The sequence below is a fragment of the Dromaius novaehollandiae genome, chromosome 2 (genome assembly GCF_036370855.1).
Source record: "Dromaius novaehollandiae isolate bDroNov1 chromosome 2, bDroNov1.hap1, whole genome shotgun sequence".
NCBI classification, from domain to species: Eukaryota; Metazoa; Chordata; class Aves; order Casuariiformes; family Dromaiidae; genus Dromaius; species Dromaius novaehollandiae.
In genome coordinates this window covers 43,562,245-43,586,249 of record NC_088099.1, presented here as the reverse complement: position 1 = coordinate 43,586,249, position 24,005 = coordinate 43,562,245, and the positions used below count along the sequence as shown (strand labels likewise).

Sequence of the window (24,005 nt, the reverse complement as noted above, 5' to 3'; positions counted from 1 at the left end):
AACTATATATACTTGCAGAAAACACTGCTGTAGATCATCTAGTTCAGAATATCACCACATTGCTATGAAATCAATATTACATGTTGTAAAAACTGAATGGAAGGCTGAGGTATTCTACTTGTATGAGTTCTGTTTTGGCATTAAAATTCGGTATCTGTTGATGTTAGAAAAGAAGTCATATTCAACTAGTGGCAGTTTCTGAATTGCCATGTACATGTTAATCAAATGGACAAAAACAACAGATGGAACAGGAATCTGGATATCACAGTTCTCTTACAGGTAACTGTCTTAATTATTGTCCTAGAGTGTTACACTCCTCCTTGTTTCTCCAATATGTTTTTGTGTAGGTGTTTGCATATGCATTCAAAGTTTCAGCTGAATGGAAGATAATTGTATAAATCCTGTCTTGGTGAATAGAGAGATCAGACGTTTTCCTTACGTTATGTATCTTGTGAAAATGAAAAAGTCTGAGTAATACTAGCTATAGCCTTAAGCTTTCTAAGGAGCATGATTCTGTCAACAAGAACTCTCAAAGAACATATGCAGAAGAGCACCAATACTAAAAATTCCAAGTAAGTTTAATAAACTAATATGTGCATGAGGCTGATCAAGGGCAAAGCAATTCAGGATCTACAAAGAAAGTAAGCCTCTAAGGTACTCTGCTATTATCCTAGCAGACAGAAGCCCTTGTAGTCCTTTTGGCCTGACCATCAGGCAACATTCATAAGTATGAGTAGATAAGATCCATATGTTCTCTACACATAAAACAGCTACATAACCTGATCAAAAGTAAGAGAAAAGTTAGTTCAAAATTCAGATGAGATCTGGCCAAAAATTCAGAAGGAATCTGGCCCAGCAGGAACAAAATTGAGATGGAAATCAGTAAGTCTCGCAACTAGTCATTTATGCAGAACATTTCTAATTAAACACAAGAATATACAGTGGTTGCTCATATAATCTCTACAGCTGCCATCTGTAAATACCTATTATTACTATAGCATTTGGTTTACTCCTAAACCTTGAATACTGCAATAACACCAATGAGAATTGCTATTATTATAGAATGGTATCTTTACTGTTTTATATATGGAAAGACAGACTATGCCATACTTCAGCTACTATAATTTGTCTCAAAATCGATCTCAGTGATGTTTCTTTCTGTGCAAACTTGTACTAGAAGACAATGCAGATGTTTGCAAGTTTAGTTTATTACGCTCCAACACTCTAATTACAGAGCTGCAAGAGGCTAAGTAGCATATGCTCTGTAATACCCTATGTGGTTATAACAATTTAAATTATAGTTAAAGAAAGCTGTTAATAGTTTATCTCCTATTAACAACAGATAAACTTATGATTGGTTTAAAAGGTAAAAAATAATAAAGAAAATATAGGAAGAAAATCTTCACAATAACAGATTTTTCTGTAATAGTACTGATTCATGCTCACCTAGTTTGGCTCCATAAAGGGTAAACTCTAAACTAATTCAGTGGAAGAACAGTAAGTTTAAAATTATGCTTGATTCTGGAAAACCTACTTTAAGACTCTTGTCTTAACAGCAGTGCATATCTCTGCATAAGTTCTTCCAGCATTATTACCCCAAAAATGGAAAATAACATTTAGGGCCATAAGTAGCTATAAAGCAAGTCAACGGGAGATAGATGAATTGTTCAGTATACACATTATTATTAGCCCTTTTAAGATCAGTCATATTAGTATAATTAAACCATATTTTTCACTTAAATACTTTTACATTTTCAAGCTGTTTACATAATAAGCATAAAAAATGAGGTTCTAGCAAAATTGGCTGCTGCAGAATGATGCATGTTACTCAGCTGTGCTTTTGATTTGGCCTAGAGCTCCTTGCTCCAACCAAGAACGTTATCAGGAGTCAAAGTACGCATCTGTATTTAGGAGTTAGAATTAATCAGTGTGAAATATCAAATAACAAAAGAGATGTTTTAAAGGACTCCATTGTAATTTTTGCGTTATTTCTCTAACCTTTATTTCTCCAATGAATGTGTAGCAGTTACAGTGCTGGTAGCACTCCCAGACTTCGAAAATTAGGACGTTCTGGCCAATTGTCCAGGAACTTCTACTGAGTGATCCAAAAGTAACTGACTTACAAAAAAGACTACAAAAAGATAACAAAAAGAGTATGATTCTTTTCCTTTTAGCATTGTATCAGTGAATAGCTTTTCCCTTAGTTCATACCATTTGTATGTATGTTTAACTGTCCATGTATGCATGTTCACCCACCATTACTTCTAAGTAGCTGATTCCTCAAAGACAATAGTATAAGTTACATCATTTCATCCATGGGGAAAAAGGTAACCATGGCAATTACTATCAGAAGCTGAATGTCATATATCAGAAACTATGTGTGGACACACACACGCGCACACACATGCGCGCACGCGCGCGCAGACACACATACACTTCAAGTGTATTTTTTATACTCTCAGCAATTTTGCTAAATGATGTGACATGACTGAATTTCCATTCCTAGGCAACTACAGAAATTCACTGAAAGTCCACTGGACAGAATACAGGGTCTGTGATACCATACAAACACAAATATAATTGAACTCTGTGTTTGATAGTCACTGATAACATCAATCTAGTGCATGAATGTATGACTATCAATGTATGTTGTGCAGTTATGGGGAAAAGGACTACTTTTTCTTTTGTCCAAAATCTGACAGTAATATTTGTATTTCAGTAGTCTCTTTCTGATAGTTGGCCTGATATTTCCAGTCTGTATCATGCCTGCTTATCTTTCCTCTAATATTACTGGTTATATTTGGCCAGCTCACAGCATCTGTGACTTTCCACGGCAAGCTTCTATTTTCAGATGGTCCTACTATACTCTTGATTTTTTTTCTCAGCAAAAATTATTTGACTGCTTTTATACATGTTCTTCTTGGATATTTAGTTTGTTTCAGTGATTCCAGTAATATTGGGAAGCAGATGGGACTTCTCTCCTGGTATCTTGCCATTCTGACAGAATGATGGATGTGAGCACTTGAAAATCTTTATCTTATTCTACTTTGCTCTTAGACATTTTCTAGCTCACGCTTGGAAACTGACACACAGCTTGGCTGATGCTTTACACGTTTTTTCTGTGCTCTTTGCTTCCATCAGGTTGAACATCTCATATACTCAGTCATTTACTGAATCTAAACTTTTCTTGTTCGTTTTGCTGTAGTTTTACGCTGTATAGTACATATCTCAGAGTAGAAAAATGCTTTTTCTTTGTCTTGAACATACTAACCAAACTTTTCACATATTCAAACTATTATAAAGCATTCCTTTTCAATTGAGTGCATCATTATTTTGCTGATGATCGCAACCCTTATATGAAAACAACGGCTGACAGAGATCTGCTATTGGTCCCACCTCACTGACGTCATGTTGTGTAATAACATTTTTGTCCCTTTATACTGAAGCTTGAGTTATTTGATCATCAAGTCCTTACTGTTTGGAATACTCATTATACTGAATTAAGAATAACCAGGCCTCATCTTCATAGATCATATATTTCAAAGGCTTGAAAGAAATGTTGGTCATTATTTTACAAATTGTGCAGATCCTTACTTATTTACTATCTTCAGATTCTGGCAGTGCTTTAGCCTTTTCGGTTCAAGATAAAAGCTCAAAGACGGAAGTATTCCTGGAACAGATTTCTGGACACATGGGGAATATAGTGAATAGGAAGTCAGCATGGATTTACCATGTCAGGGTGCCGCAAGGGTCACTGCCTGTCCCAATGCCCCAGCAAGGGAGGTGGGCAGGCCAGGGGGCAGGTCCAGCTCCGGGCACTGCGCACCTCCATGGGAAAGGGGCCAAGGCCAGGCCTGGACATCAGCCCACAGGTGGGGTCTGCATTGGGCCCAGCAAGGTTAACCAGGGTCAGACACAACCCTGCGATGGCTGGGCAGGGCCTTGGTGACGCAGCCAGGCTGAGACCGGGCCAAGCAGTTGACCCACAGGTCGAGATCAGGTCCATGGCTGGGCAGGGGCAGTGCCGTGGCAGACCTGGAGAGAGCTATGGCTATGGCTCAGGACAGACACTGCAATGGAATCACTGGGGCAGGGACTGACGGCCCAGGCCTGGGCTGAAATGGTCTGGACTGACGGAAAATAGGTAAGAAAGACTGGTTGGATGATCAGGCTCAGAGATGGCTTCAGGCGGATCTAATAGCAGCATGCCAAGGTCATTGAAGAAGTTATCAAGAACACAAAGCCATCCTTTTCACAGTGGCGCATCATGGCACGGCATGAGACAAAGACAGTAGCATTGAAACAAGAGAAATTCACACTGGATATAAAGAAAAACTTCCTCACCATAAGGATGGTCAAGCACTGGAACAGTTTGCCCAGAGAGGTTGTGCAGTCTCCATGCCTCAAGGTTTTCAGGACCCAAATGGATAAGGCCCTGAGTACCCTGGTCTGCCTCCTAGCTGACCTTGCCTGGAGCAGGAGATTGGAATAGAGTCCTCCTGTGATTCCCTTCCTGAATTATGGTCCTAAGTCAGCAAGAGTCTCATATCAATCACCACTTTATCTAATTTTTATTTAGATTTACTCCTTTGGCCTTTTTAGGCAGACATTAAGATTATCTTTGTTGTCAAATACAATTTCTGCAATACTGTTTCAAAATCCATACAGCAGATTCTATTCATAATGCAATAGAGACTGTGCTTATTATTATTATTTGGCATGAACCTATAAAGTAATGTGAAGTATTTTGTAGAATATCATTAGTATTCACAGTGCTTCAGAGGAAGTGTAAAAATGAAAAGAGGATGTAATTCAATAAGTGTAAGTTTCTACACATAGGTAGGAAGAATCCGCTATGCAAAACCCAAATGAGATATACAGTAGTGGTTCTTCAGAAAAGTATGTGGAATTAACAATCGATCACAGGTCAAACAGGAATAAAAAATCATGCTAATGTTAAGAAGGCAAATTTCACATAATTTTTTGTAATAAAGGTATCATCTACAAGACACACAAATTAATTCCTCCCTTCTACCTAGTGCTGATAAGACATTAAACGCAGTACTGTGTCTAATTGGGAGCACTACAATTCCAGAGATACATGGATCACAGGGAGTAACTGGATCAAATTCTCATGTTTTAACTAAACACACATAAAAGCAAAACATGATCAGTTGTCTAGAAAACATGACCTGTGAGAAAAGGTTGAAGAAACTGGGGTTAGTTAGGCTACAGAACACAAGACAGAGGCAAGATCTGATCGACCTTCTAGGAGATAATGGGTATTTTAACAGGGGAATGGAATAAATGGTTTACCTTATCCACTCTATATAGGACAAGATGTTCTGGGGCTAAGCTACACCAAAACAATTTGGATCAGATGTGTCAAAAATTTTGAGAGCAAGGACAACAAAATAATACAGAAGGCCTTTGCAGACAAAGGAATTTCCTTTATTCAGAGTTTCTAGAGACAAACTGGACAAATACCTGTCAGGAATGAGGCAGGTGTCACTTGACACTACCTTAGGGAGAGGAAGGGATAGGTGACTTTCTGAGGTCCTTCAAGTACTACCATTTTCTATGAGGTTATAAATAACACAATCTACAATAACAATCCTTTTGATTTCTCTTAATATAAATTTGCAGGTGGCACTTACATTTCTCTGCTATAGACTTGACCCAAGTTGCGTTCTCAGCTATCAGTAACTACATACTGGTGTCCAAGATGGCAAGAGATAGTGGCTTTCCCTATTCAGTAGCACTTGCCAAAGTTCATATTAGGCATCACATATTGAAAACAGTTTTGCTTTTGTGAAATTAGGTTTACTTCTGTTCTAGACACTTGGTAACCCATTTTCAGTACTTTGTCTATTTGCATAGATACAAACATATTGTCTTGCTTTTCAAGAATTACCATGAATGCTACCTAATATGTGAATTACATGATTTTAACGAGTCTAAATTCCAATTTCTGAATTTTTCCATTTGCTTTGACTCATTACTTACTTCAATGAAATTGAGACAAGCATTTTTTACATTTCTGTGTGTAATAAACTTGACAGAGATCTTACTCTTTCAAAAATATGATCTTAACAATTTAAGAAGCTGAAGGAAACATACTGTATTGTCCATTGTTGGCACCATTTTGTGCTGCTCACATTTCTATTATGTGAAAAAATCGTAAGTTTAGTGTGATTAAATTCATGAATTCACATGTTTTAACTGAAGACAGAGTTTTCTGGTTGCCTATAGAGCCTGAAATGTTAGCCTATGTTCCTTGGGTTCTTTCTGCAAGTACATTAGCGTCCTTAATAGCATTATGATCTTGCCACTGTATAACTTCAATGCAACTTTTCTTAAATGCAATTCTGTTTTCTTCTCTTGAATAATGCTAAAGAATTCTCTGAAGCCTAGCAAATTCACAGATGTCCCACTATCTATTTGGCATTCAATTTCCTGTTTCTGTGCTGTGCCTTTACACATGGTGCTCCTCCACATTTTATAAACCGTTTAAACTGCACGGCAATAATATACAGGTGTAAAATCTCATCCCTCATCCCTCTCACCTTTTGCTTGCTTCCTCAGTGTAATATATTTTCTTTCCTTGTCTGTGAGCTTTAGCATCTATATTATTTTTTGACAAAGTCACAGAATATGTCCCCCTGTGCAGGGCATTTCCATAATTATGATATTTTTCCTATAACCTTTCACCTATTCCTTTGCACTGCGCTTCCTATTTATGAATTTGATTTGCACTAGCTTTGGCGCATATATTTTGCGTTTATATACTTTCATATCCTAATTTCTGTAATTTCTATTGCATCTAGTTATTCTCTGCACTTGTTTTGAACAATGGAGGCTAACAGATCTGATAACACAAGCAAAAGAAAAAAGAAAGTGCAATTTCTTATTACTTAAATATCTTAACCTTGGGAAGACCAAACTTTTTTTTTTTTTTTTTTTTTACATTTAGGACTACACAGTAGAGGAAGCCAAACTACATTTTATTTATAAGACTAGGCTGTCTCTGCATGCTGCTTATCCACACTATATCAAAATTATAGAATTACAAGCAATATTATGTAAAAGTTTCATCAAAAATACCTACAACCATCTAAAGCTGTGGCAGAATCTTGTTAAGGCTGAAGTACAAAGATCAAGTAAATTAACAGAGCCTTAATTTCCTTGGATTTACAGTGAGTATGTAGTACTTTCTATTAAAACACTTTCTATAGTGTTTTGAAACACTGGATTGCAGAATTAGATACATAATATATGGATTCTTGTAATGTACAAAGTAAATGGAGCAAGTTTGTTTTAAAACAGCCAGAGCTAGGTATTGGAAGGCACATTCCCACGTTAATTAGACTGTAGCTTTGTCTGAGTTATAAATCCAATTTGTGAACTGTTCAATCTGTTAAATTTGGTCCTCATTATGGACCCTTTCTGATTGTGTTTGAAAGTGCATCCTTAGTAAAACACTACAGGAGAGGCAGACTGGACAACCCCTGATTCCTCACATATATGCAGTGTGGATAGCAGATGAAATTATGGGAAACGATGGAGAAGCACAAGCTGGAAATGCAGTTCCTAAGAGCTGAAAAGCTTCTTAAACCCTGTATCCACATGATTTAGTCTAACTGTGAATATCCACCTACGGACAGAACCAAGAAGATACTTGCAGTAATTTTCATTTTATTATTTAAAACTACTCCGAAGAAATAAAGAATGCCACTGCCCTTTTAAATAGTTCTCAATATGTGAATGCTAACAGAGAAGGTTACTTAGAATTCTTATTAAGTGATTATTTTTCCTTTATATTTTTTAAGGATCTTTATAATGACAATCTAAATTTAGTGCTATGGATGCTCATAAACTATTAGGAACAACATGAATATCTTCTTTGTACCTCAGAAGGTAGAAGATCCCGAAAAGTAATTTTGGTTTGAATGTAACTAAATTTATGTAAACTGATGTCAGTCATCTATGTATTCATTTCACTATCAAAATAACATTATAGATGATCTGTAGGCAACCATTCTTCACTAAGGCGTGCAAAGCAAATATTTATTCAAAACAGGGAAAAAAACACTTAAGGATAAACATAAGTCTTACCACGCCAATTGAAAAGTAGTTATTGATGATGTTGTAAGGCACTGGGTCTCCTTTCTCATCTTTATCATTGGGTATTACTTCAAATTTCCACCTGTCCAGCAAAATTTCTGTGCTGTTCTCAATGTCTTTTAAGATCTTCATCAAATTCTCACCTTCATAACCTAGCAAAAGGTGAAGATGGTGATTTTGACCAGACATGATAAAAGTTTTATTTGGTTTTCTTTCTCTTTCTCGGTGACTGGAAAAATGAAAACATATAAAGGCATATAAAACCTGAAAAGCAGGCAATTTTTCCAGCATCTGTCATTAAAGGAATACAAATAGAGGGCTGACTTCTGCACTGTAAACTTAGAATAACTCTACAGATTTCACTGGGCATCAGATTTGTACTGATACTGGAGAAAATAATTTGATCTCCTAAACTTGCCAGTCCCTCGAATTTTCAAAATGATTATACTAGTTATCCAAAGCCTTGAAGTTATACTTTGTATAAAATTATTGATATAAAATGAATCTTAATATTTAAATATGTCTTTAATTTCAAAATTTATGCAAAAAGACATACAGAATCCTAGATCTGTGTCTAATGAAAGTCTGACAATAGAGTGAAAGGTTAAAAGCTATTTACTGCTTTTTTGTCAGTGTTTTCAACATGTTCTAGCATAACAAATACAAAACTTGAAATCCATTCATAATGCATAAGATGCCTATTCAGCAGAATAGCCATGTCTTTCCATACTTTAACAACCTCTTCATGAACTTCATCCTGCTCTGTATCTTATTCTTACTTGCCAAAAACACACAAGTCTTTAGGTAGTTCACTGCACTACTTAAATATAATTACCTACTGTAATATACTGCATTGTATACTAAACCCGGTAGAAAACTCTTGCTTACAACCTTTTGAGTATAAACAAGCCAAAGTACACGTGTGCACATACACACATAAAAAGGGGGAATTTTACTGGGGAACATTATCAGCTTTAAATGCTATTCAGACCAAACAAGTCTGTAATAGGTAACTGAGATCTGTGGATCAGGAATAAATGTTCACATTCAAGCAATACATACTTCCTGGTTCATCAGCAATTTTAATAAATCAAAGCCTCATCTTCAGGAAGCAGAAAGTGTATTTCTGGTAGAAGGAAAAACTAGGACAAGTATCAGGAGTTCTTTTCATAGATGCTGGTTCAACATTCAGCATGTGCAAAAGGAGAAAATGAAGACATTCAAAGCCTCTCTGTACAAAACTCATTGCTGATGTACTTCTTTATTGTTTTATTGTTGTATAATATATTTTTATTTGTTATGTACTGTCAACCACCACATAACTGCACAATGCATATATGCGTAATTCCATTTGTCTGCATCCTTGAGATCACTCACCAGTAATCTAGTTTCTTGAAGCCCCGTCTGTTCTCCCATCCTATCAAAGTTCCAGAAAATCTGTGTTATGGCACTGTCTACCAGAAAGCAAGTAGGCAAAGAATGGTGAAAGCCAGAATATTTTCTTATTGTCTCTTTCTGTTCTTTCCTCTATTACATCAGCTAGTTTTCAAACTAGTAATTTTCCGTTCAGATGGAATAACTCAAAGCAGGAGTAAATAGAAGTGAATGGCAGTACAGATCCTGAGAAACGTAATTAAAAGTAATAATTGTACATTGTTGTTCATTCCCATCTTCTCCTGCAGAAAGTTTGAAAAAAACAGCAGAAGTTGATTTGTTGAGTTTTATTTGTTTCACACTATTGAGGAGCCTATGCCACAGTGACAGAGAAAAGAAACAGGTAGCATGACAAGACTTAAATGTATCTGCAAACTTCCACTGTAATTACTCAGACCTTCTCAGAATGGGAAGACAAAACAAGCAACCACAATTAATCTGACTTGTAAACAAACAGATGAGTAAAAAATTAATTTTTAGCTAAAATTTTAGCTAAAAGCTAGTAGGATCATAGAAGAGAAAACTGTGATTCAGTTTTTCAGATTCAGATGAACAGAGTTGATCCAAACCACAGAATAAATATGTTGCAAGTTAATTGTAATAGGACTAGGCATTTTGTTCTTCTTGTTTTGGTTTTTAACTTGCTGAAGTGTTTTCCCAAAGGAAAAGGAAGAATTCAGTAGTAGGTAAATAAGGCTTACGGTTCACCTGTACAGAAGGCAAAAATCAGGTAGGACCAAGATATGAGTATCAGGGATTACAGTCAGATGGATTTGTGGGGAGAAGAGTAGATGTTAATTACCCCAATTTTAGCAAGGTGTTCAACATTTTTCCCACAACATACTTGCATCCAAATTGGGATGTTACAGTCTGGATAGGTCAGAAACTAGATCAGTAGATAACTGATTGGATGGCCAAGCTCAGATAGTAAAGGGGACCTAATAATAGCCTGCCAAGACCAATGAAGAACACAGAACCAGCCTCTTCACAGTGGTGCATTGTGGCACGGCATGAGATAAAAGGAGTAGCATTGAAACAAGAGAAATTCACACTGGATATAAAGAAAAACTTCTTCACCATAAGGATGGTCAAGCACTGGAACAGTTTGCCCAGAGAGGTTGTGCAGCCTTCATGCCTCAAGGCTTTCAAGACCCAAATGGATAAAGCCCTGAGCAACCTGGTCTGCCTCCTAGCTGACCCTGCTTGGAGCAGGAGATTGGCTTAGAGTCCTCCTGCAATCACTTCCAACCTGAATTACTCTATGATTCTATTCTATGAGTTGTCAAGAAAGTGAAGCTTGGCTGACTTGATTTTTTCCAAGACTATGTGAATAAACAGTCACCAGCCAGAACAGGGAAAATAAAGATCCTGAAATAATTTGACAGAATATTACGGTTATCGAAGAAGTTCTATAGTAGGCAAACTACTGAGAATTTGCTAAAGATCTATCTGATAACACGGCAGACATTTGGAGAACGAACTTGCCATGATGAGACAGAAGGAAGGGGATATGTACACAAAGGTCGAGATGTTCCAAATAAACAGCCAAGTTCCAAATAAACAACATCTGAACTGAAATGACCAACTGAGAGCTGAACAGCCAGAACAGGCTGGGAGCCTGTAAACTGACATGCTTTTAACAGAGACTGAGTCTTGTCTAAGACTTCCTCCTTTTGTTTCTCTTTTTCAGGTTATCCTGCTCTTATTTTTTCATCCTGTAATGTAAATCCTGGATAAAAATAAGCTATTGGAGGAGCTGAGAGTTAGGCTCCATACATCCAGGAAAGGATGCATAGGATATTAAAAGTTTGGCTTTACACACATTCTCTTTTCAGTATTCTTTGCCTCCTCATTTCCTGATAAATGGCACCGTAGCACTTATTGTCTGGAATCCTCTGCAGAAGAAACGAAGGGGAGTGGATCAGAGGTACTAGTCTGAGGCTGAGACATATTTTTCATTTAATATTTATGAATATTAAAAAAGATGAAACCATTCCAAACCCATTATTAGCTGTTTTCAGTAACCCTTTCAGAACAGTTCCAATTAAAATGCATTTAAAAATACCTTTTTTATAATGTATTGATCAAAGAAATAACTGCAATAGAGATGGTAAAAAGCCAACAATTACTATATACTACTCTCATTGCACCTTAGAGCATTTTTGGCATCAGTGAAAGCTACAAACAAAATATGAAGAGTGATTATGACCTTCAATATCTGTAAAAGAGTTTGTGTAACATTTACAGACAGCTCATTTCTAAAAGAGGAAAGGTATAATGGTTCTTTACATACACCATAAAGGAGAAATTAAAATGTTGAGAGAAGATTTTGATGCAAAAGTTATTTTTCTTTTTAATTACATAATGAATGGTATTTTAATTTGTTTTTACCTCCTCCCCATCTCAGACACCTCGCTAAATCATTGCCAGTCCCAAGAGGCAGGATAGCAACTGGAGGATGCTTAAGCAAGTTTGCTTTCTCTGTAAATAAAGAAGGAAAAACATAACTAAGCAACAAAAATCTAATTGCACAGTACCGATACAGTTACTGGCTTAGGTTTTGTTTCAGTGAATGACAGCAACATGTCTTGCATATGAGATTCTCCACATTCCCCACAACAGGCTCTACAATAGCCACTCCATTGCACTTCCCTCCCCTTGTCAATATTCAGTCATTAATTTATGTTATTGTTGTTACCACAAAGACTTCTGGAATCCCTGAGTGTGATATCTGGCATAAACAAAGATATTCAAGATCTTTTTGAGACTGATCGTGCTGTATTCTCTGTTTTTTTGAGCTCTGCCATCCAGTTAGGAATGCCAAATATAATTAGTTAAGGACACAAATCATGAGACAATCGCGTACCTTTTCATCTGAATAGCTGAATTTATGTTTAACTATGTATCCACATGGATTCATGTCTACACATGAGCACCATTACCAAGAACTCCTCATAGCCAGCACTAATAGGTTTTGCCCATCAGAAATTAAATCTGATATTCAAAATGAGCACTGATTGATCTGATTAAGTCTCTAAGCTAGTATTTTGTAGTTAATAACTAATATTTTGAAATTTATTTACTTCTAGCGACTTTTATCTCTTAACTATACTTTCCCAGTGTTTCAAGTCAAAGAATTTCTATTTAAAACCCAGTGGAAAAACACACATTAACAATTGACACAATCTCTACCACTGGAAGTGGTGCAAATATCACTTAGGCATAATCTTTCAAATGCGTAATTTGTCCAATTCCCCATTTAATAGAAATGAGCAGTGTATCCAGTTCAAAGTTATACTTGAATAGTTAATCTGTTATTTTGTTAAACAGAATAATGCACAATTCTCAGCAATCCTCAGCATGAGTTCATATCCAATGGATGTGAAAAGGACATCTTGTTATTTATCAGTTTCTGTCTTCAATTCTTTAGGAGGATTTGGCATTTACAAGTGTATTGCAAAGCTTTAAGGCTTTTAACAAAAGAAAAAAAATGCCAAGTTTAAAGTCTCATCAATTGTAGAGATAAAAATTTTGGTTTTACCTCATGCTTTGCTCTCTGTTAAGATTCTTTTTAAATCAGAAGAGTAGGGCAGAAATGATCAAACTGAAAAGTGTCTGTTTCTCAAACCAGCTGATTTTTTAAACTTCACGTGTACAACTTGTGCCAAACAGTCCTGTTTGCTAAAAGGCAGCATTTAGAATCCATTTCTTGCACCTACAGAAATGATGGTTCCCCAAAATCATTTCTTAGTTTTATACCACAAAAATTGCTGCAGAAGAAAGGATTTAAGTGAGTCGACATGCAGTCTTTTGTTCAAATAATGCCACTAAAAAAGAAAGGTGACTGCATGGAATTTTAGTCCTTCTCAACAAGAAGGTAATGACTCAATAGCAGCTGCAGAACTTCATCCCTTTCAAGTTTAGGCAGTACAACAGATATTAGCATACACTCATTTATGATTCTGAAACCTATTTGAGAGCTAAAATCAATAGTCTGTATCTGCAAAAAAATTTTTTTTTATCAAGATTAGAAATACACCTCTGCTACTATCATTCCTCCATCACATCATCTTTACTTTCCCCTTTATTATCCTCTTTCTGAAAGGTTTTCCGGTCTTCACCTTCCAAAAGCACATACCTTTTAACACTCCTCATCCAAACTTTCAATTGAGCCCTTTGGTCTCTCTTTCCTATTTTCCATTGTCACCCATTCCCCTTTTACTCTCTACAGCCTCTCTACTGCCAAATAAACAATCATGTGGTGCTGGAGATATTCTCTCTAATGAGCCTTGAGAAGTTTAAATTTGTAATATTTTGACGTCTGTGTCTTCTTAATGATTTAACTTGTAGAGCACTTAATGGCCAAGGGCCTGAAAGAACTCAGAATCTGAACTGGCAAACAGGCCCCATAAATATACAGCTGAGAGATTTGCATGGCTCTCAGAACAGTCCTTTTCAAAGGACTATTATCCCATTATCCCTATTATGGGATAATGGAGCATAAACAAAACCGTGGAAACTGGAAAAAGCCAATGAGTAAAAGTAAACCGTCTTGAAAAATATTAGATTCAATTCAGTCTAGGGAACTGACTTTGAACCAAAAATTAAAACAAACTGATTCAATATTTCTTGCTTTCTGGGATCCAGAGGATTCCCAGAAATACAAAAACTGGGCTTATGTAGGGATTTTGAACACCCTTAATAATTCTGGATATTCTTAATAATCCTCCAAACTAATACATTTCAATAATTCAGATGAGAAAAACCCTGTTTGAAATAGTTCGATCCACATGCCAATAAATAAGGGAGAGCAATAAAATGAAAACCATGAGTAACTGGTCAAGCAAAACTATGGAAACAATATTGATTACCTATGCAATCCAAAATCCAGCCCACTGTTCCATCTCCACCACATGCCAGTACTCTGAATTCAGGAACATCTCGGAAAAAATTTAACCTAAAACAGTAAACGAAGATACATATTTGATTAACATTAATTAACTGTGTATTATGCATACTTTTTATGACTTAAGCACATTTTATTTAACAGTAAATATTAAACTGGCAAGTTTAGCGCTTTAAGTAATAATCACCTCTGTCGATGCATTCATTCTTTTAGACAGAAGACAAATATAATCCAACAATGTATTATCTAATAAATTTAATAAGAAAACATTAACCTGAGGACTATTACAGTACACTACTATTAGAAATAGCTTGAACCTGATAGTTAAGCCAAATCTTGATGTTTGAGTTCAACTCTTCCTCCAAACTATTGTCAGAAAACATTCTCAGGTCACCTAGCTATAAATGGCTGTGCAGTCTTTTAAGGTAGAAGAAGCCTAAGGTGGCTAAATATATCATCCACAACACTTCCTTGTAAGATAGTACCTATAAAAGCTTACAAAAACTGTGTATTTTTGATAGTATACTAATACCTAATAAGCTGAGCATTGGGGGGTTGCTACAAACTACTTTTTACAAATTTTACAGCATGGTTTAATATAGAATGAGTAGGCATCAGATTGAATGCATCCATTCCATCATCCTACAAACTGTAGTTTAAAAAGTGAAATGATATCTTTGGTAATATTTGCCTGACTACTTCTGGTTCCATATCCATTGATGATGATCAGTATCACCATGTCATTATCTGTTTCATGTAATACCGACATTCTACAATGCTGATAAAGCAAGGATATATTAAAACAATTCTAAATTGCAATATTTTTAATTTAAAACCACTTTTTATGGTAAACTCATGCTGAAATTAGTCCTTACATGTAAATTGTGAATTGACAAAAAACTTTCCAGCAATTCTGCAGGTATTTTAATATATTCTATTCATCAGTGTCATGCACATCTTAATACATATTTTATATGCTAGTGACAAGAGCCAATATCCAGTTCGTAAGCTCCTAGTAAACATACAGTTATTGTATTATGCACAAATTCTTAAGTACAAGTAAATCTACTAGACTTATAAGTAATATTTTAATTTAAGCTATTTTCTGTATGAAATATTCAGCTCTAGTGCTCGACAAGGAATGGTGTCCCTGTCCCTAGAAAGCTTTAAAAACTCTTTCATGCCTCTTGAACAAATCAAGAGCAAAACAAAAACTACAGAGAAAAACAAAGAGCATGTCAGAGGGAAACAAAGAACCAACAGTCAAAAAAGGTCATTTAACATGTAGAATACTACAGCTCAACTTCTTGTTCTAATAGTTTTAGACCAGAATTTCAGGGCAAATGACAATATTTCACTTCAAAGCCCACCAGTTCAAAGGAACATGAAACACATGGCTGTCCCATTCCCTCTAAACAACTCTGCTCAGAAGAGATCTTGGACGGTATCATGCAGTAAGTGTAATGCTCTGAGGATTTTGTTGAACCCAGCCCTACCTTGCACTCCTCACCTCTTGTGCCCTACTTGACATATCAGCAGGACAACTGCTATAGGATCTCTTTTGACCTAAGGTGTCACATGCCAGATCTGGCTGGGTACACTTGGGGAGAATGTCTTCTAATAGGGGCCTGGGCATAAAGACGCTCCACTGGAAGCCACATCCCACCACGACGACAAAGGGCAGTGAGATATGCCTGGAATACCTCCTTCACTTCATGAGACCTGCCAATGGGACAAATGCCTCCCATCACTAGCATTTCCACTTTGACACAGCATGTGGGGTCTTCAGAAAGTTGAGAGATCTAGCTTCCAGTACTGAAGGTGTTTCAGATGAGCTTAAAATTAAATTATAGCCAGGAGAGGAGGGCAAAGTACTAACTTCTGTTACCTAAGCACTATTACCAAATGGAACTGGTGACAAAAAGAAAAGCTGGAGAAAAAAAAGTGCTTGATGTTAGCTTTAATCTAGTTAGACAGAGCATGGACCTAAACCTCAGTCTCCTTCCCTATAAACCAGTATCCTAACCATATGGCCATCAAACATTCTTTGAATCTTCCTAATTTTGATTGGATATTTCATCCTCATTAAAAAAAAAAACAACAAAAAAAAAACCTTTCCTATGAAAAAGCAGGGGATTGAAGAATCTGAAAAAACTACATTGTCAGAAAACTCCCAGTAAGGTTCAATTGCTGTTTCCTCTGAAGCGTTTTATATCTATGCCCAGTGAATTTTCCAAACAATAATCTCATAATACAGCACATATCTTTTTCTTTCTACATATTTAAATATAAGATATACATATAATAGATATATACATTTAATAGATATTATATATATACACACACACTATAAATATTTGTAAAATTGTAATGTATAAAATTAAATATAAATGTATTTATCTAATTAAATACAAATAAAGCCAATTCACTGATTAAGAATTTGTAGCCTACATTGAGGTTTGGTAAGGAAACGTTTTTCTGTTTCATCTAGTTTCATTCAAACTCAGTTACTGTTATCACTGTAAAAGAAGAATTAGACAGACTTGTTAAAAGAGCTTAAGGAAAAGAATAGGTATTGTCTATCAAGATGTTTTTAGTCGTTAGTGCTTTAATAGTACCTGTGACCTGTTAGCCACATAACATTTTTAAATGGTTTGAAAAATCTGCTGATCTAAATTTTTGCTTTTCTGCTCCATAACGGTAAAAAAAAAAAAATAGTAAAAGAGCTTGAAGTGGAAATAAAAAGTATAGAAGTCACCCTAAAGGCCTTGTGCACTGTCATACTAAAACAAAGGACCAAAACAGAAAATTTAGTCCTATTTTCCTGAACCAATTTATTAAATTGTACAAGAATTCTGGATTTATATTTAACATCATATAACATAAAAATATAAAACTACTTACAACAGAACTCTTTCTCCAAAACTGTTATCTATCCTTTCTTCAAAAAAAAAAAAAAAAATTCTTTACACTCAGCTCATACAAATAGGCTAAGTAATATGAGAAAGGGGAATTACTTTCCCCTAAGCATCTAACGGGAGATCTTAAAATACATGGAAAACATATAAAGTATATCAGATTTATAAAAGGAAAATTGTGCACCCATTAGTTAGACAATTGCTTTTTACATAGCACAATGTGAATCTTATGAAAAGTATGGCATAGGTACAAAGGACAAATCTCCATTATGTCAATAATCTGAACAGAAATTAAATAGAATATGAGAAACAAGTAAATCAGATTCTTCAAAACATATATTTTAGCTGTATCAAATTAACTAGTTCTATAGTCCATACTGAATCATCCAGTACAACCCACTATTTTGATAACTTTTTTTTTGGTTCAGTTAAAAAATGTAGCTACTAAAAGAACATTCCCTGCTTCTTTATAGATATGATTGGTAGGTATGATTAGGTAGGATAGACTTGATTTTCATATGAATTAAAATAAAGAGCTTTCCTACACCACTTTACACAGGTCATACAGTCAAAAAATTGCAAATGATGGAGCTGGAATGGAACAAAAGAATGTAATGTTGATACAGACTGTAACTGAAGTAATATTTACTCTTCAATCACTGGCAAACAGTCAATAGGAAAGATCAACAGAACATCTCCTCCTAACATCTCCTACTACAGCACACACAACATTCCCAATACATTTAGGACTGAAAGATGAAAAGCCATAGCTATAATGATCCACAGGAAGACAACAAAAATGGGTGACAGCATCCTAACGCCTTACAACAGCAGGATATTTGCTAGCTACACTGTTAGAGAATTCTGGAAAATTGACCATTTTCTTGGTACAGAGAAAGGCAAATACAACCTACTCCTAAATTTGGGTTAGTAGAGATTATTATATTTCATTGTAACTCTCTCATCACAATTGACAGGATCATCTAATTCTTCTTGCCTGCTGACCAAATTCTTGTAACGTTAACCGCTGCAATACTTACCAACCTTGCACATTCTACAGATTTCATAAGCATACAAACAGTTCTTAGCCACAGGTTGATAATTAACATATTAAACAGGATCAACCACAAGACTGAGCTGGAAAACCTATCACTTGATAACTATTTGCATCTCAATAGATAAATTAACTTGCTGCAGTCTTCCCTGAACCTTCTCTCTGTCTGCTGTAAGTAAAATAATTTAACTTCAACCACTGAAGGCGTTTGATACTTCTTTTACTTTATATTGCCAGAGACAAGGATCATTCACACAGGCGGTTACTGAGTCTCTGCTGATGAATTAGTAATTTCCACCTGAGAGATGGCAACTGCTTGAACTACTTATACTACTCTAGTCAGATTCTCATAATCATCTGATCAAATCCATACGAACCTAGACAAACTATTTCAGGATCAAATACCTACACCAAAGAACTTACCTATTTGCAGCTGAACAACTGCATTAAACTGATATATGGAGAGATACCCCCTTAATCCTATTGAATTGTTTTAGGAACTCCTGCCCCATTCACTGTAACACTGTTTTAAAACATAAGTATCAACACTTTCCATTTACAACCCTGCAGGTGCTTTTTTCTCCCATTCCCAGAAGCAGTGCAGTATGCGGGGATTTCAGGTACACAGCAATGCAAGGTGGCATAGCAGCAGAACTGCGTGAAATTGTTCAGCCAGTCTGCACTCACAGTGGAAGTAAAAAATTAAAACTTTCAATAGCCCAGATAAAGAACAATCCACTGATACTGATAGTTTAGGATAGCTATCAATTAAATGTTAGGTAAACTACAAATTATCAGTGAATATAAAGATATTATTTAGCTTGGTAAATTTCTCCATTGTAGAGAAGATTAAAGTGCAAAAAAAGGGAACAACTTAGGGATCTGCCTACACTAGCGAAATGTCCTCTTAAATAGGAAAGGACTTCAGAAGTTCAGCATTATGATTTACAGAAAAACTGCTGGATGGTATACATCTGTCTTGGATGGTATCTGTAACTTTACCATCAGTTTGATAATTATGATTGAAGTAGTACATCACTCATGTATTGGAATAGAACTTACTCTGTATGTGAATGGAAGTGAATGAAAGAAAAAAATTAATCCTAAACATCACCACGTCAAAGAAAATTAGTGTCAGCTAAACCTTCATTAACAGATTTACTTTGACAAAAGACTGATTTGACAAATATCACACTTCTAGGCAAATTCTGTAACTTACAAACTTTGTCCATTTGTGAATTCAGAATTCTGGGTTTAATCAAGCAATTCCACTAATATAGAAGCTCTGCTTAACTCACCACTGAATCCCCTTAAACTAGCTATCCAGAGGAAAGCACGAGGTTGAAAGACAAAGCAACTATATTGTTGCAATGTTTACTTCTTCATTTTAAGGACTGTATTGCCTTCATTTTATAAAACAAAACAAATACAACCCCTGACAAATGGCTATTTACTTGAGTATATGAATGAAAATGAAACACGGTCTTTCCCCTCCTAGACTGCCAAAGCTGAGTTGGCCAAGTGGCCACTGGACAATACACACACACATGCTTTAAGCTCATTATAACACTGAGTTATAGTTTGTGTACACTGTAATGACACTATTCATGAGATACTAATTACAGTAAAACACCCCAATGAATTAGTCTCAATAAATCCAGTTTATCATAGTGTGGGACAAAATATGTCTCTCCTGGAATGGTGTTTTAATATGCAAAGGTTAACTGGTAGATGAGTATCTAGCAGCTGAAAATATTGTTTTCAGTTCATACTTTCTAAAGATAAGGGTGGCTGCCAATTTCAAATCACAGGCTTGCTAAAGAACATGATGGCACATTTAGAAGAAAAAAAGCCCAGTCCTGCAGTGTGTGTTCACATGGGTATTTTACTGGAAAATGCACTTCAAGGTTAGAATCTATGTCAGGTACTCAAGACTGAAAACATTGGTCTATATCATATACTTCACACTCAAAAATGCCCAAAATATACTTAGGTTTTCCTTAACTATTACTTAAGATGCATACTGATCTATTTTTATAGCAGTATAGTCAGTAAACAACCCCAAATCATTTTGTTATAGATACTAAAGAATAATGATGGTGTCAAACTCATGATCTCTACATGAATGAAATTTGCTTCATATGCATGATACCCCCAAAACGGACAGCATCTTTGCAGGTTTTGGAGAGACATATGCCAGTCACAATAATGAACACAGGAAGCATTTGTGGGAAAATGAATCAACACAGGCTGAGTAGTAGGTGGAGTAAAGATGTTAGATGTCATACGTACAGTGAATTTCAGAAGTAACTTAAAAGTGAAGGTCAAAAGCTTATTTTGAGGTGACTGAGAAAAGGGAACCAGTTGAAGAATGCAAAGAGAGGGCAGCAAACTAACGAACAGGAGAAAGGATAACACAGAGGCCTTTAAAATAAAATTCAGACAATTGTCTGTGACTGTGAAGTGTACTCACCACTGAATAACTACAAGTATTAAGAGAGGGTGAATGAATCTGAATCACAGCTTTAGCAGTCTAGACAGACATTTCATAATATTTAAAATATTGATATAAGATTGAACTATCTTAAATATTGATAAATAATTTTACAATATTGACAAAATATTGAAAAGACTGTGTTATTGATACTGCAAATGCCACAGATGTCACACATACTTATATATTTCATACTAGAAATATTCCTTTCTTAAATGAACAATATTATTAAACAGGTGATGAAATATGTCTAGAAATAAAGTTTAAGTTTTACCCATTAAGACTTACTCAGTTCTAAGTTCTATTGATTTACAGTGCACAGCTGTTACTTTAATCGGTTTAGAGAAACACCATGGCATGCTTTGCCTTTCTTTGGCAAAAAGCTAATTTTTCCAAAGTACCACAGTGCAGGTCTCAAGGTTTTGTTCAGGAGAAAATAGCTCAGCAGTTATTATGTTATAGAAAAATATTCTTGGTGCATATGTCTTCTTAGAATACTCTAAAAATTCCCAACATCTAACAGCAAAGAAAACAAGAATATACTCTATCAATCAATTTCAATAATCAGGGAAAATAGTGTAATTTTCAACACAGGCCTATTGCTTTGTGGAGTTATAAAGGCCCGGGTGCTGTAGATTCCCAATTAAATTACAGAGTAAGTTGTAGGGATTCAACCTGGCTGTCTTGGGCATCTTTTAAGTGGATAGAATTTAAGATTTAAAAAGGCCTGTTGATGTAAACTTGTGGATGGAATTTAAAAAAATATATGTTGTCCAAATCAAATGCTCAAGGGAGTTACAAAGGAATGCAACTTTTGTGGATATAATTCCTATTATTGAAATAAAAATAACATAAATTAGACATTTTAAATAATAGACTTAAGGGAATGGGAGCCTTTTCAGAAGAACAAAGCCTTTGTGTGAAATGGTGACCTCTCTACAGAGTCATATGGGTCTGTGGCTCAACTGCTATTCATCCAGCTATTATTTACCTCTCTGCGAGGTGAACAATAAGTGAATTTCAGATTCTTCAAGATCATTAAATCCACAATAACAGTTGTTGTCAGAAGTAGAGGGCTCCTATAGAGATATAACAACCAAACAGGGAAACTATTTTCAAGGCTAAAAACACAGGTGCTAGGCACAAATTACACAATGTATCAGCATGGCAATTTTCATGTCACTTTGTTAACTGTGGCAGTCTGTAACTGTGGAGTACCTTTTATGCTCGTGTTCAGCTGCAGAGCTTACAGGGTTTCTCCAGCTCACACGAATCTCTTTGCTCCCAAACAAAGAATGTCTAAACCATTAATTAGTATACCAATCTTAAAAGTGTACTGTTGCCCTTTGGCTGAGAGCTCCTTGATTTTCAGGTCTCACAGCAAGTCAGCTTCAATTGTTGGAAAAGAATCAATGTCAGAGAGTCAGCTGCAATGCCATTTATTTGCATCACATACATACTTTTATATACATTATGTTCATGAGTCTTGACATAAATGACTCTGGAAACCTTAGCATGGCCATGCTAAGAAGCTGCAAGGACCACCTTTGCTCCTGCCCCTGCAGTTCTCCAACGACCATCCCAGCTATTATGAAACTAGGTGACACAATCACTTGAGTAACCGGGCATTCAGACTGCAATACTAAATTCATTGTCACCTTCTTCAAATTATTTTTCTGCTTAACTACTACACGTCAGAAAATTTACTAAAAACGCACAATAACTGATATTCAAAGATTTCTTTTTCTTTTTAAGGGAGGGATTTGAAAGGGCAAGTGGTGTCTATACTTTCCAGATTTCAAAGAAATTCAAATATGGGACTCCAAAAATGGCCGTTGTTCCTCTGAGCAAAGACTGTTTTAACCTTATTTCAGCTCAGGTCTGCTAAGGAGCCCTTTACTCCCACACGTATCTGTGAAATAATGTGGTTATCCCATTGAAGAGGAACATTGCAAGATCTAGTGATTGACTGTTGCTATTTTCACAAAATATAGTCATTTCTGAGCCCCTCTAAGATTCAGGATTTTACTATTCTCCTAGTTCTCTCAATTATCTCTCTGTTATCCCAAACAAAGCTATTTAGATTTTCAACAGAAATGAACTGAAAATGTTAATTCACGTCAACCACAGATGTTTGGAACTGAAGGTAGGAAACTTTTGAATGTTACCTTCTTGGTTGATGATGGCATTTCAACAGAAAGATATCATCATAAATAAATGACAAATGTTAACTTATGGATTAAAGTGGGCAGTTTGGCTCTGCAGAAAACATGCAAATACTACTCTAATACTATAAATAAGGCACAAGTTTAGTAATGTCTGAAATTAGTGTTCAAAACAAAAAAGCTCAAATAGACTCAATTGAAAACTATTACACTAATCATAAACAACTAAAAAAAGACATGTTATGTTTATCCCTTTCAACTCAGTAACAGTAACTGGCATGAAGAATACAATTTGTTTTCCCCTGTACTGTACAGTTCCTCACTACACTCTATTTCAGCCTGAATGCCACATAAGACAACATGAAGTAAATGTATTATTTTGTTTGACAATCTGGTGTAACTGGCATTGTAGAGATGGATGGGTGAGTGGATAGATGGATGGATGGGCAGGTTTTTATTAGGTGATCCAGCTCTCACAGAAAGAGAAACAAAGATTGGTAAATGAAACAGAGAGAAAACATGGTCTATTGAACTGCTCGCTTAAGGGACAAATCATACACAGCCTACACAGAATTGCCAGGGGCAAGAAGCAATGCCAAGAGATAAACTGAAAATTTAGGATTACTCTTTTCTGTGGAATGAATTAAAAAAAAAAAAAACATATACCAAAACAAGCTTAATAAAAGGCAATGTGTGTTTGAAAATTAATTAGAAATTTCTTCAAAGTGACACTGAAGTAAAACTATTTAGCTTCCTAATAGGAAGAGAAATTGAAAATATTTCCTAAAAAGCACTGTTCTGGTTCAAAGGATTAGAGTTTAAATGGTTTCAGTGCAGGGTTTCTGTCTGCACTTAACACTGCCCTCTTGTGTTTCTGCCTTAAAATACATTTTCTTTACATCATCACAAG

At 35.6% G+C, this 24,005-nt stretch overlaps 1 protein-coding gene across 8 annotated transcripts in view; it reads right to left on the bottom strand.

The window, feature by feature from the left end:
- The window catches only part of DGKB (diacylglycerol kinase beta), a 360,499-nt gene that overhangs the window by 194,042 nt on the left and 142,452 nt on the right, over nucleotides 1–24,005 (bottom strand). For all 8 annotated transcript variants that reach the window (XM_064506349.1, XM_064506348.1, XM_064506347.1 and 5 more), the window contains 3 exons: nucleotides 14,430–14,515; nucleotides 11,950–12,039; nucleotides 8,116–8,276 (listed from right to left, as the gene is read on the bottom strand). In XM_064506349.1, the coding sequence (XP_064362419.1) occupies nucleotides 8,116–8,276; nucleotides 11,950–12,039; nucleotides 14,430–14,515 (337 nt within the window). The remainder of the gene's footprint in view (nucleotides 1–8,115; nucleotides 8,277–11,949; nucleotides 12,040–14,429; nucleotides 14,516–24,005) is intronic.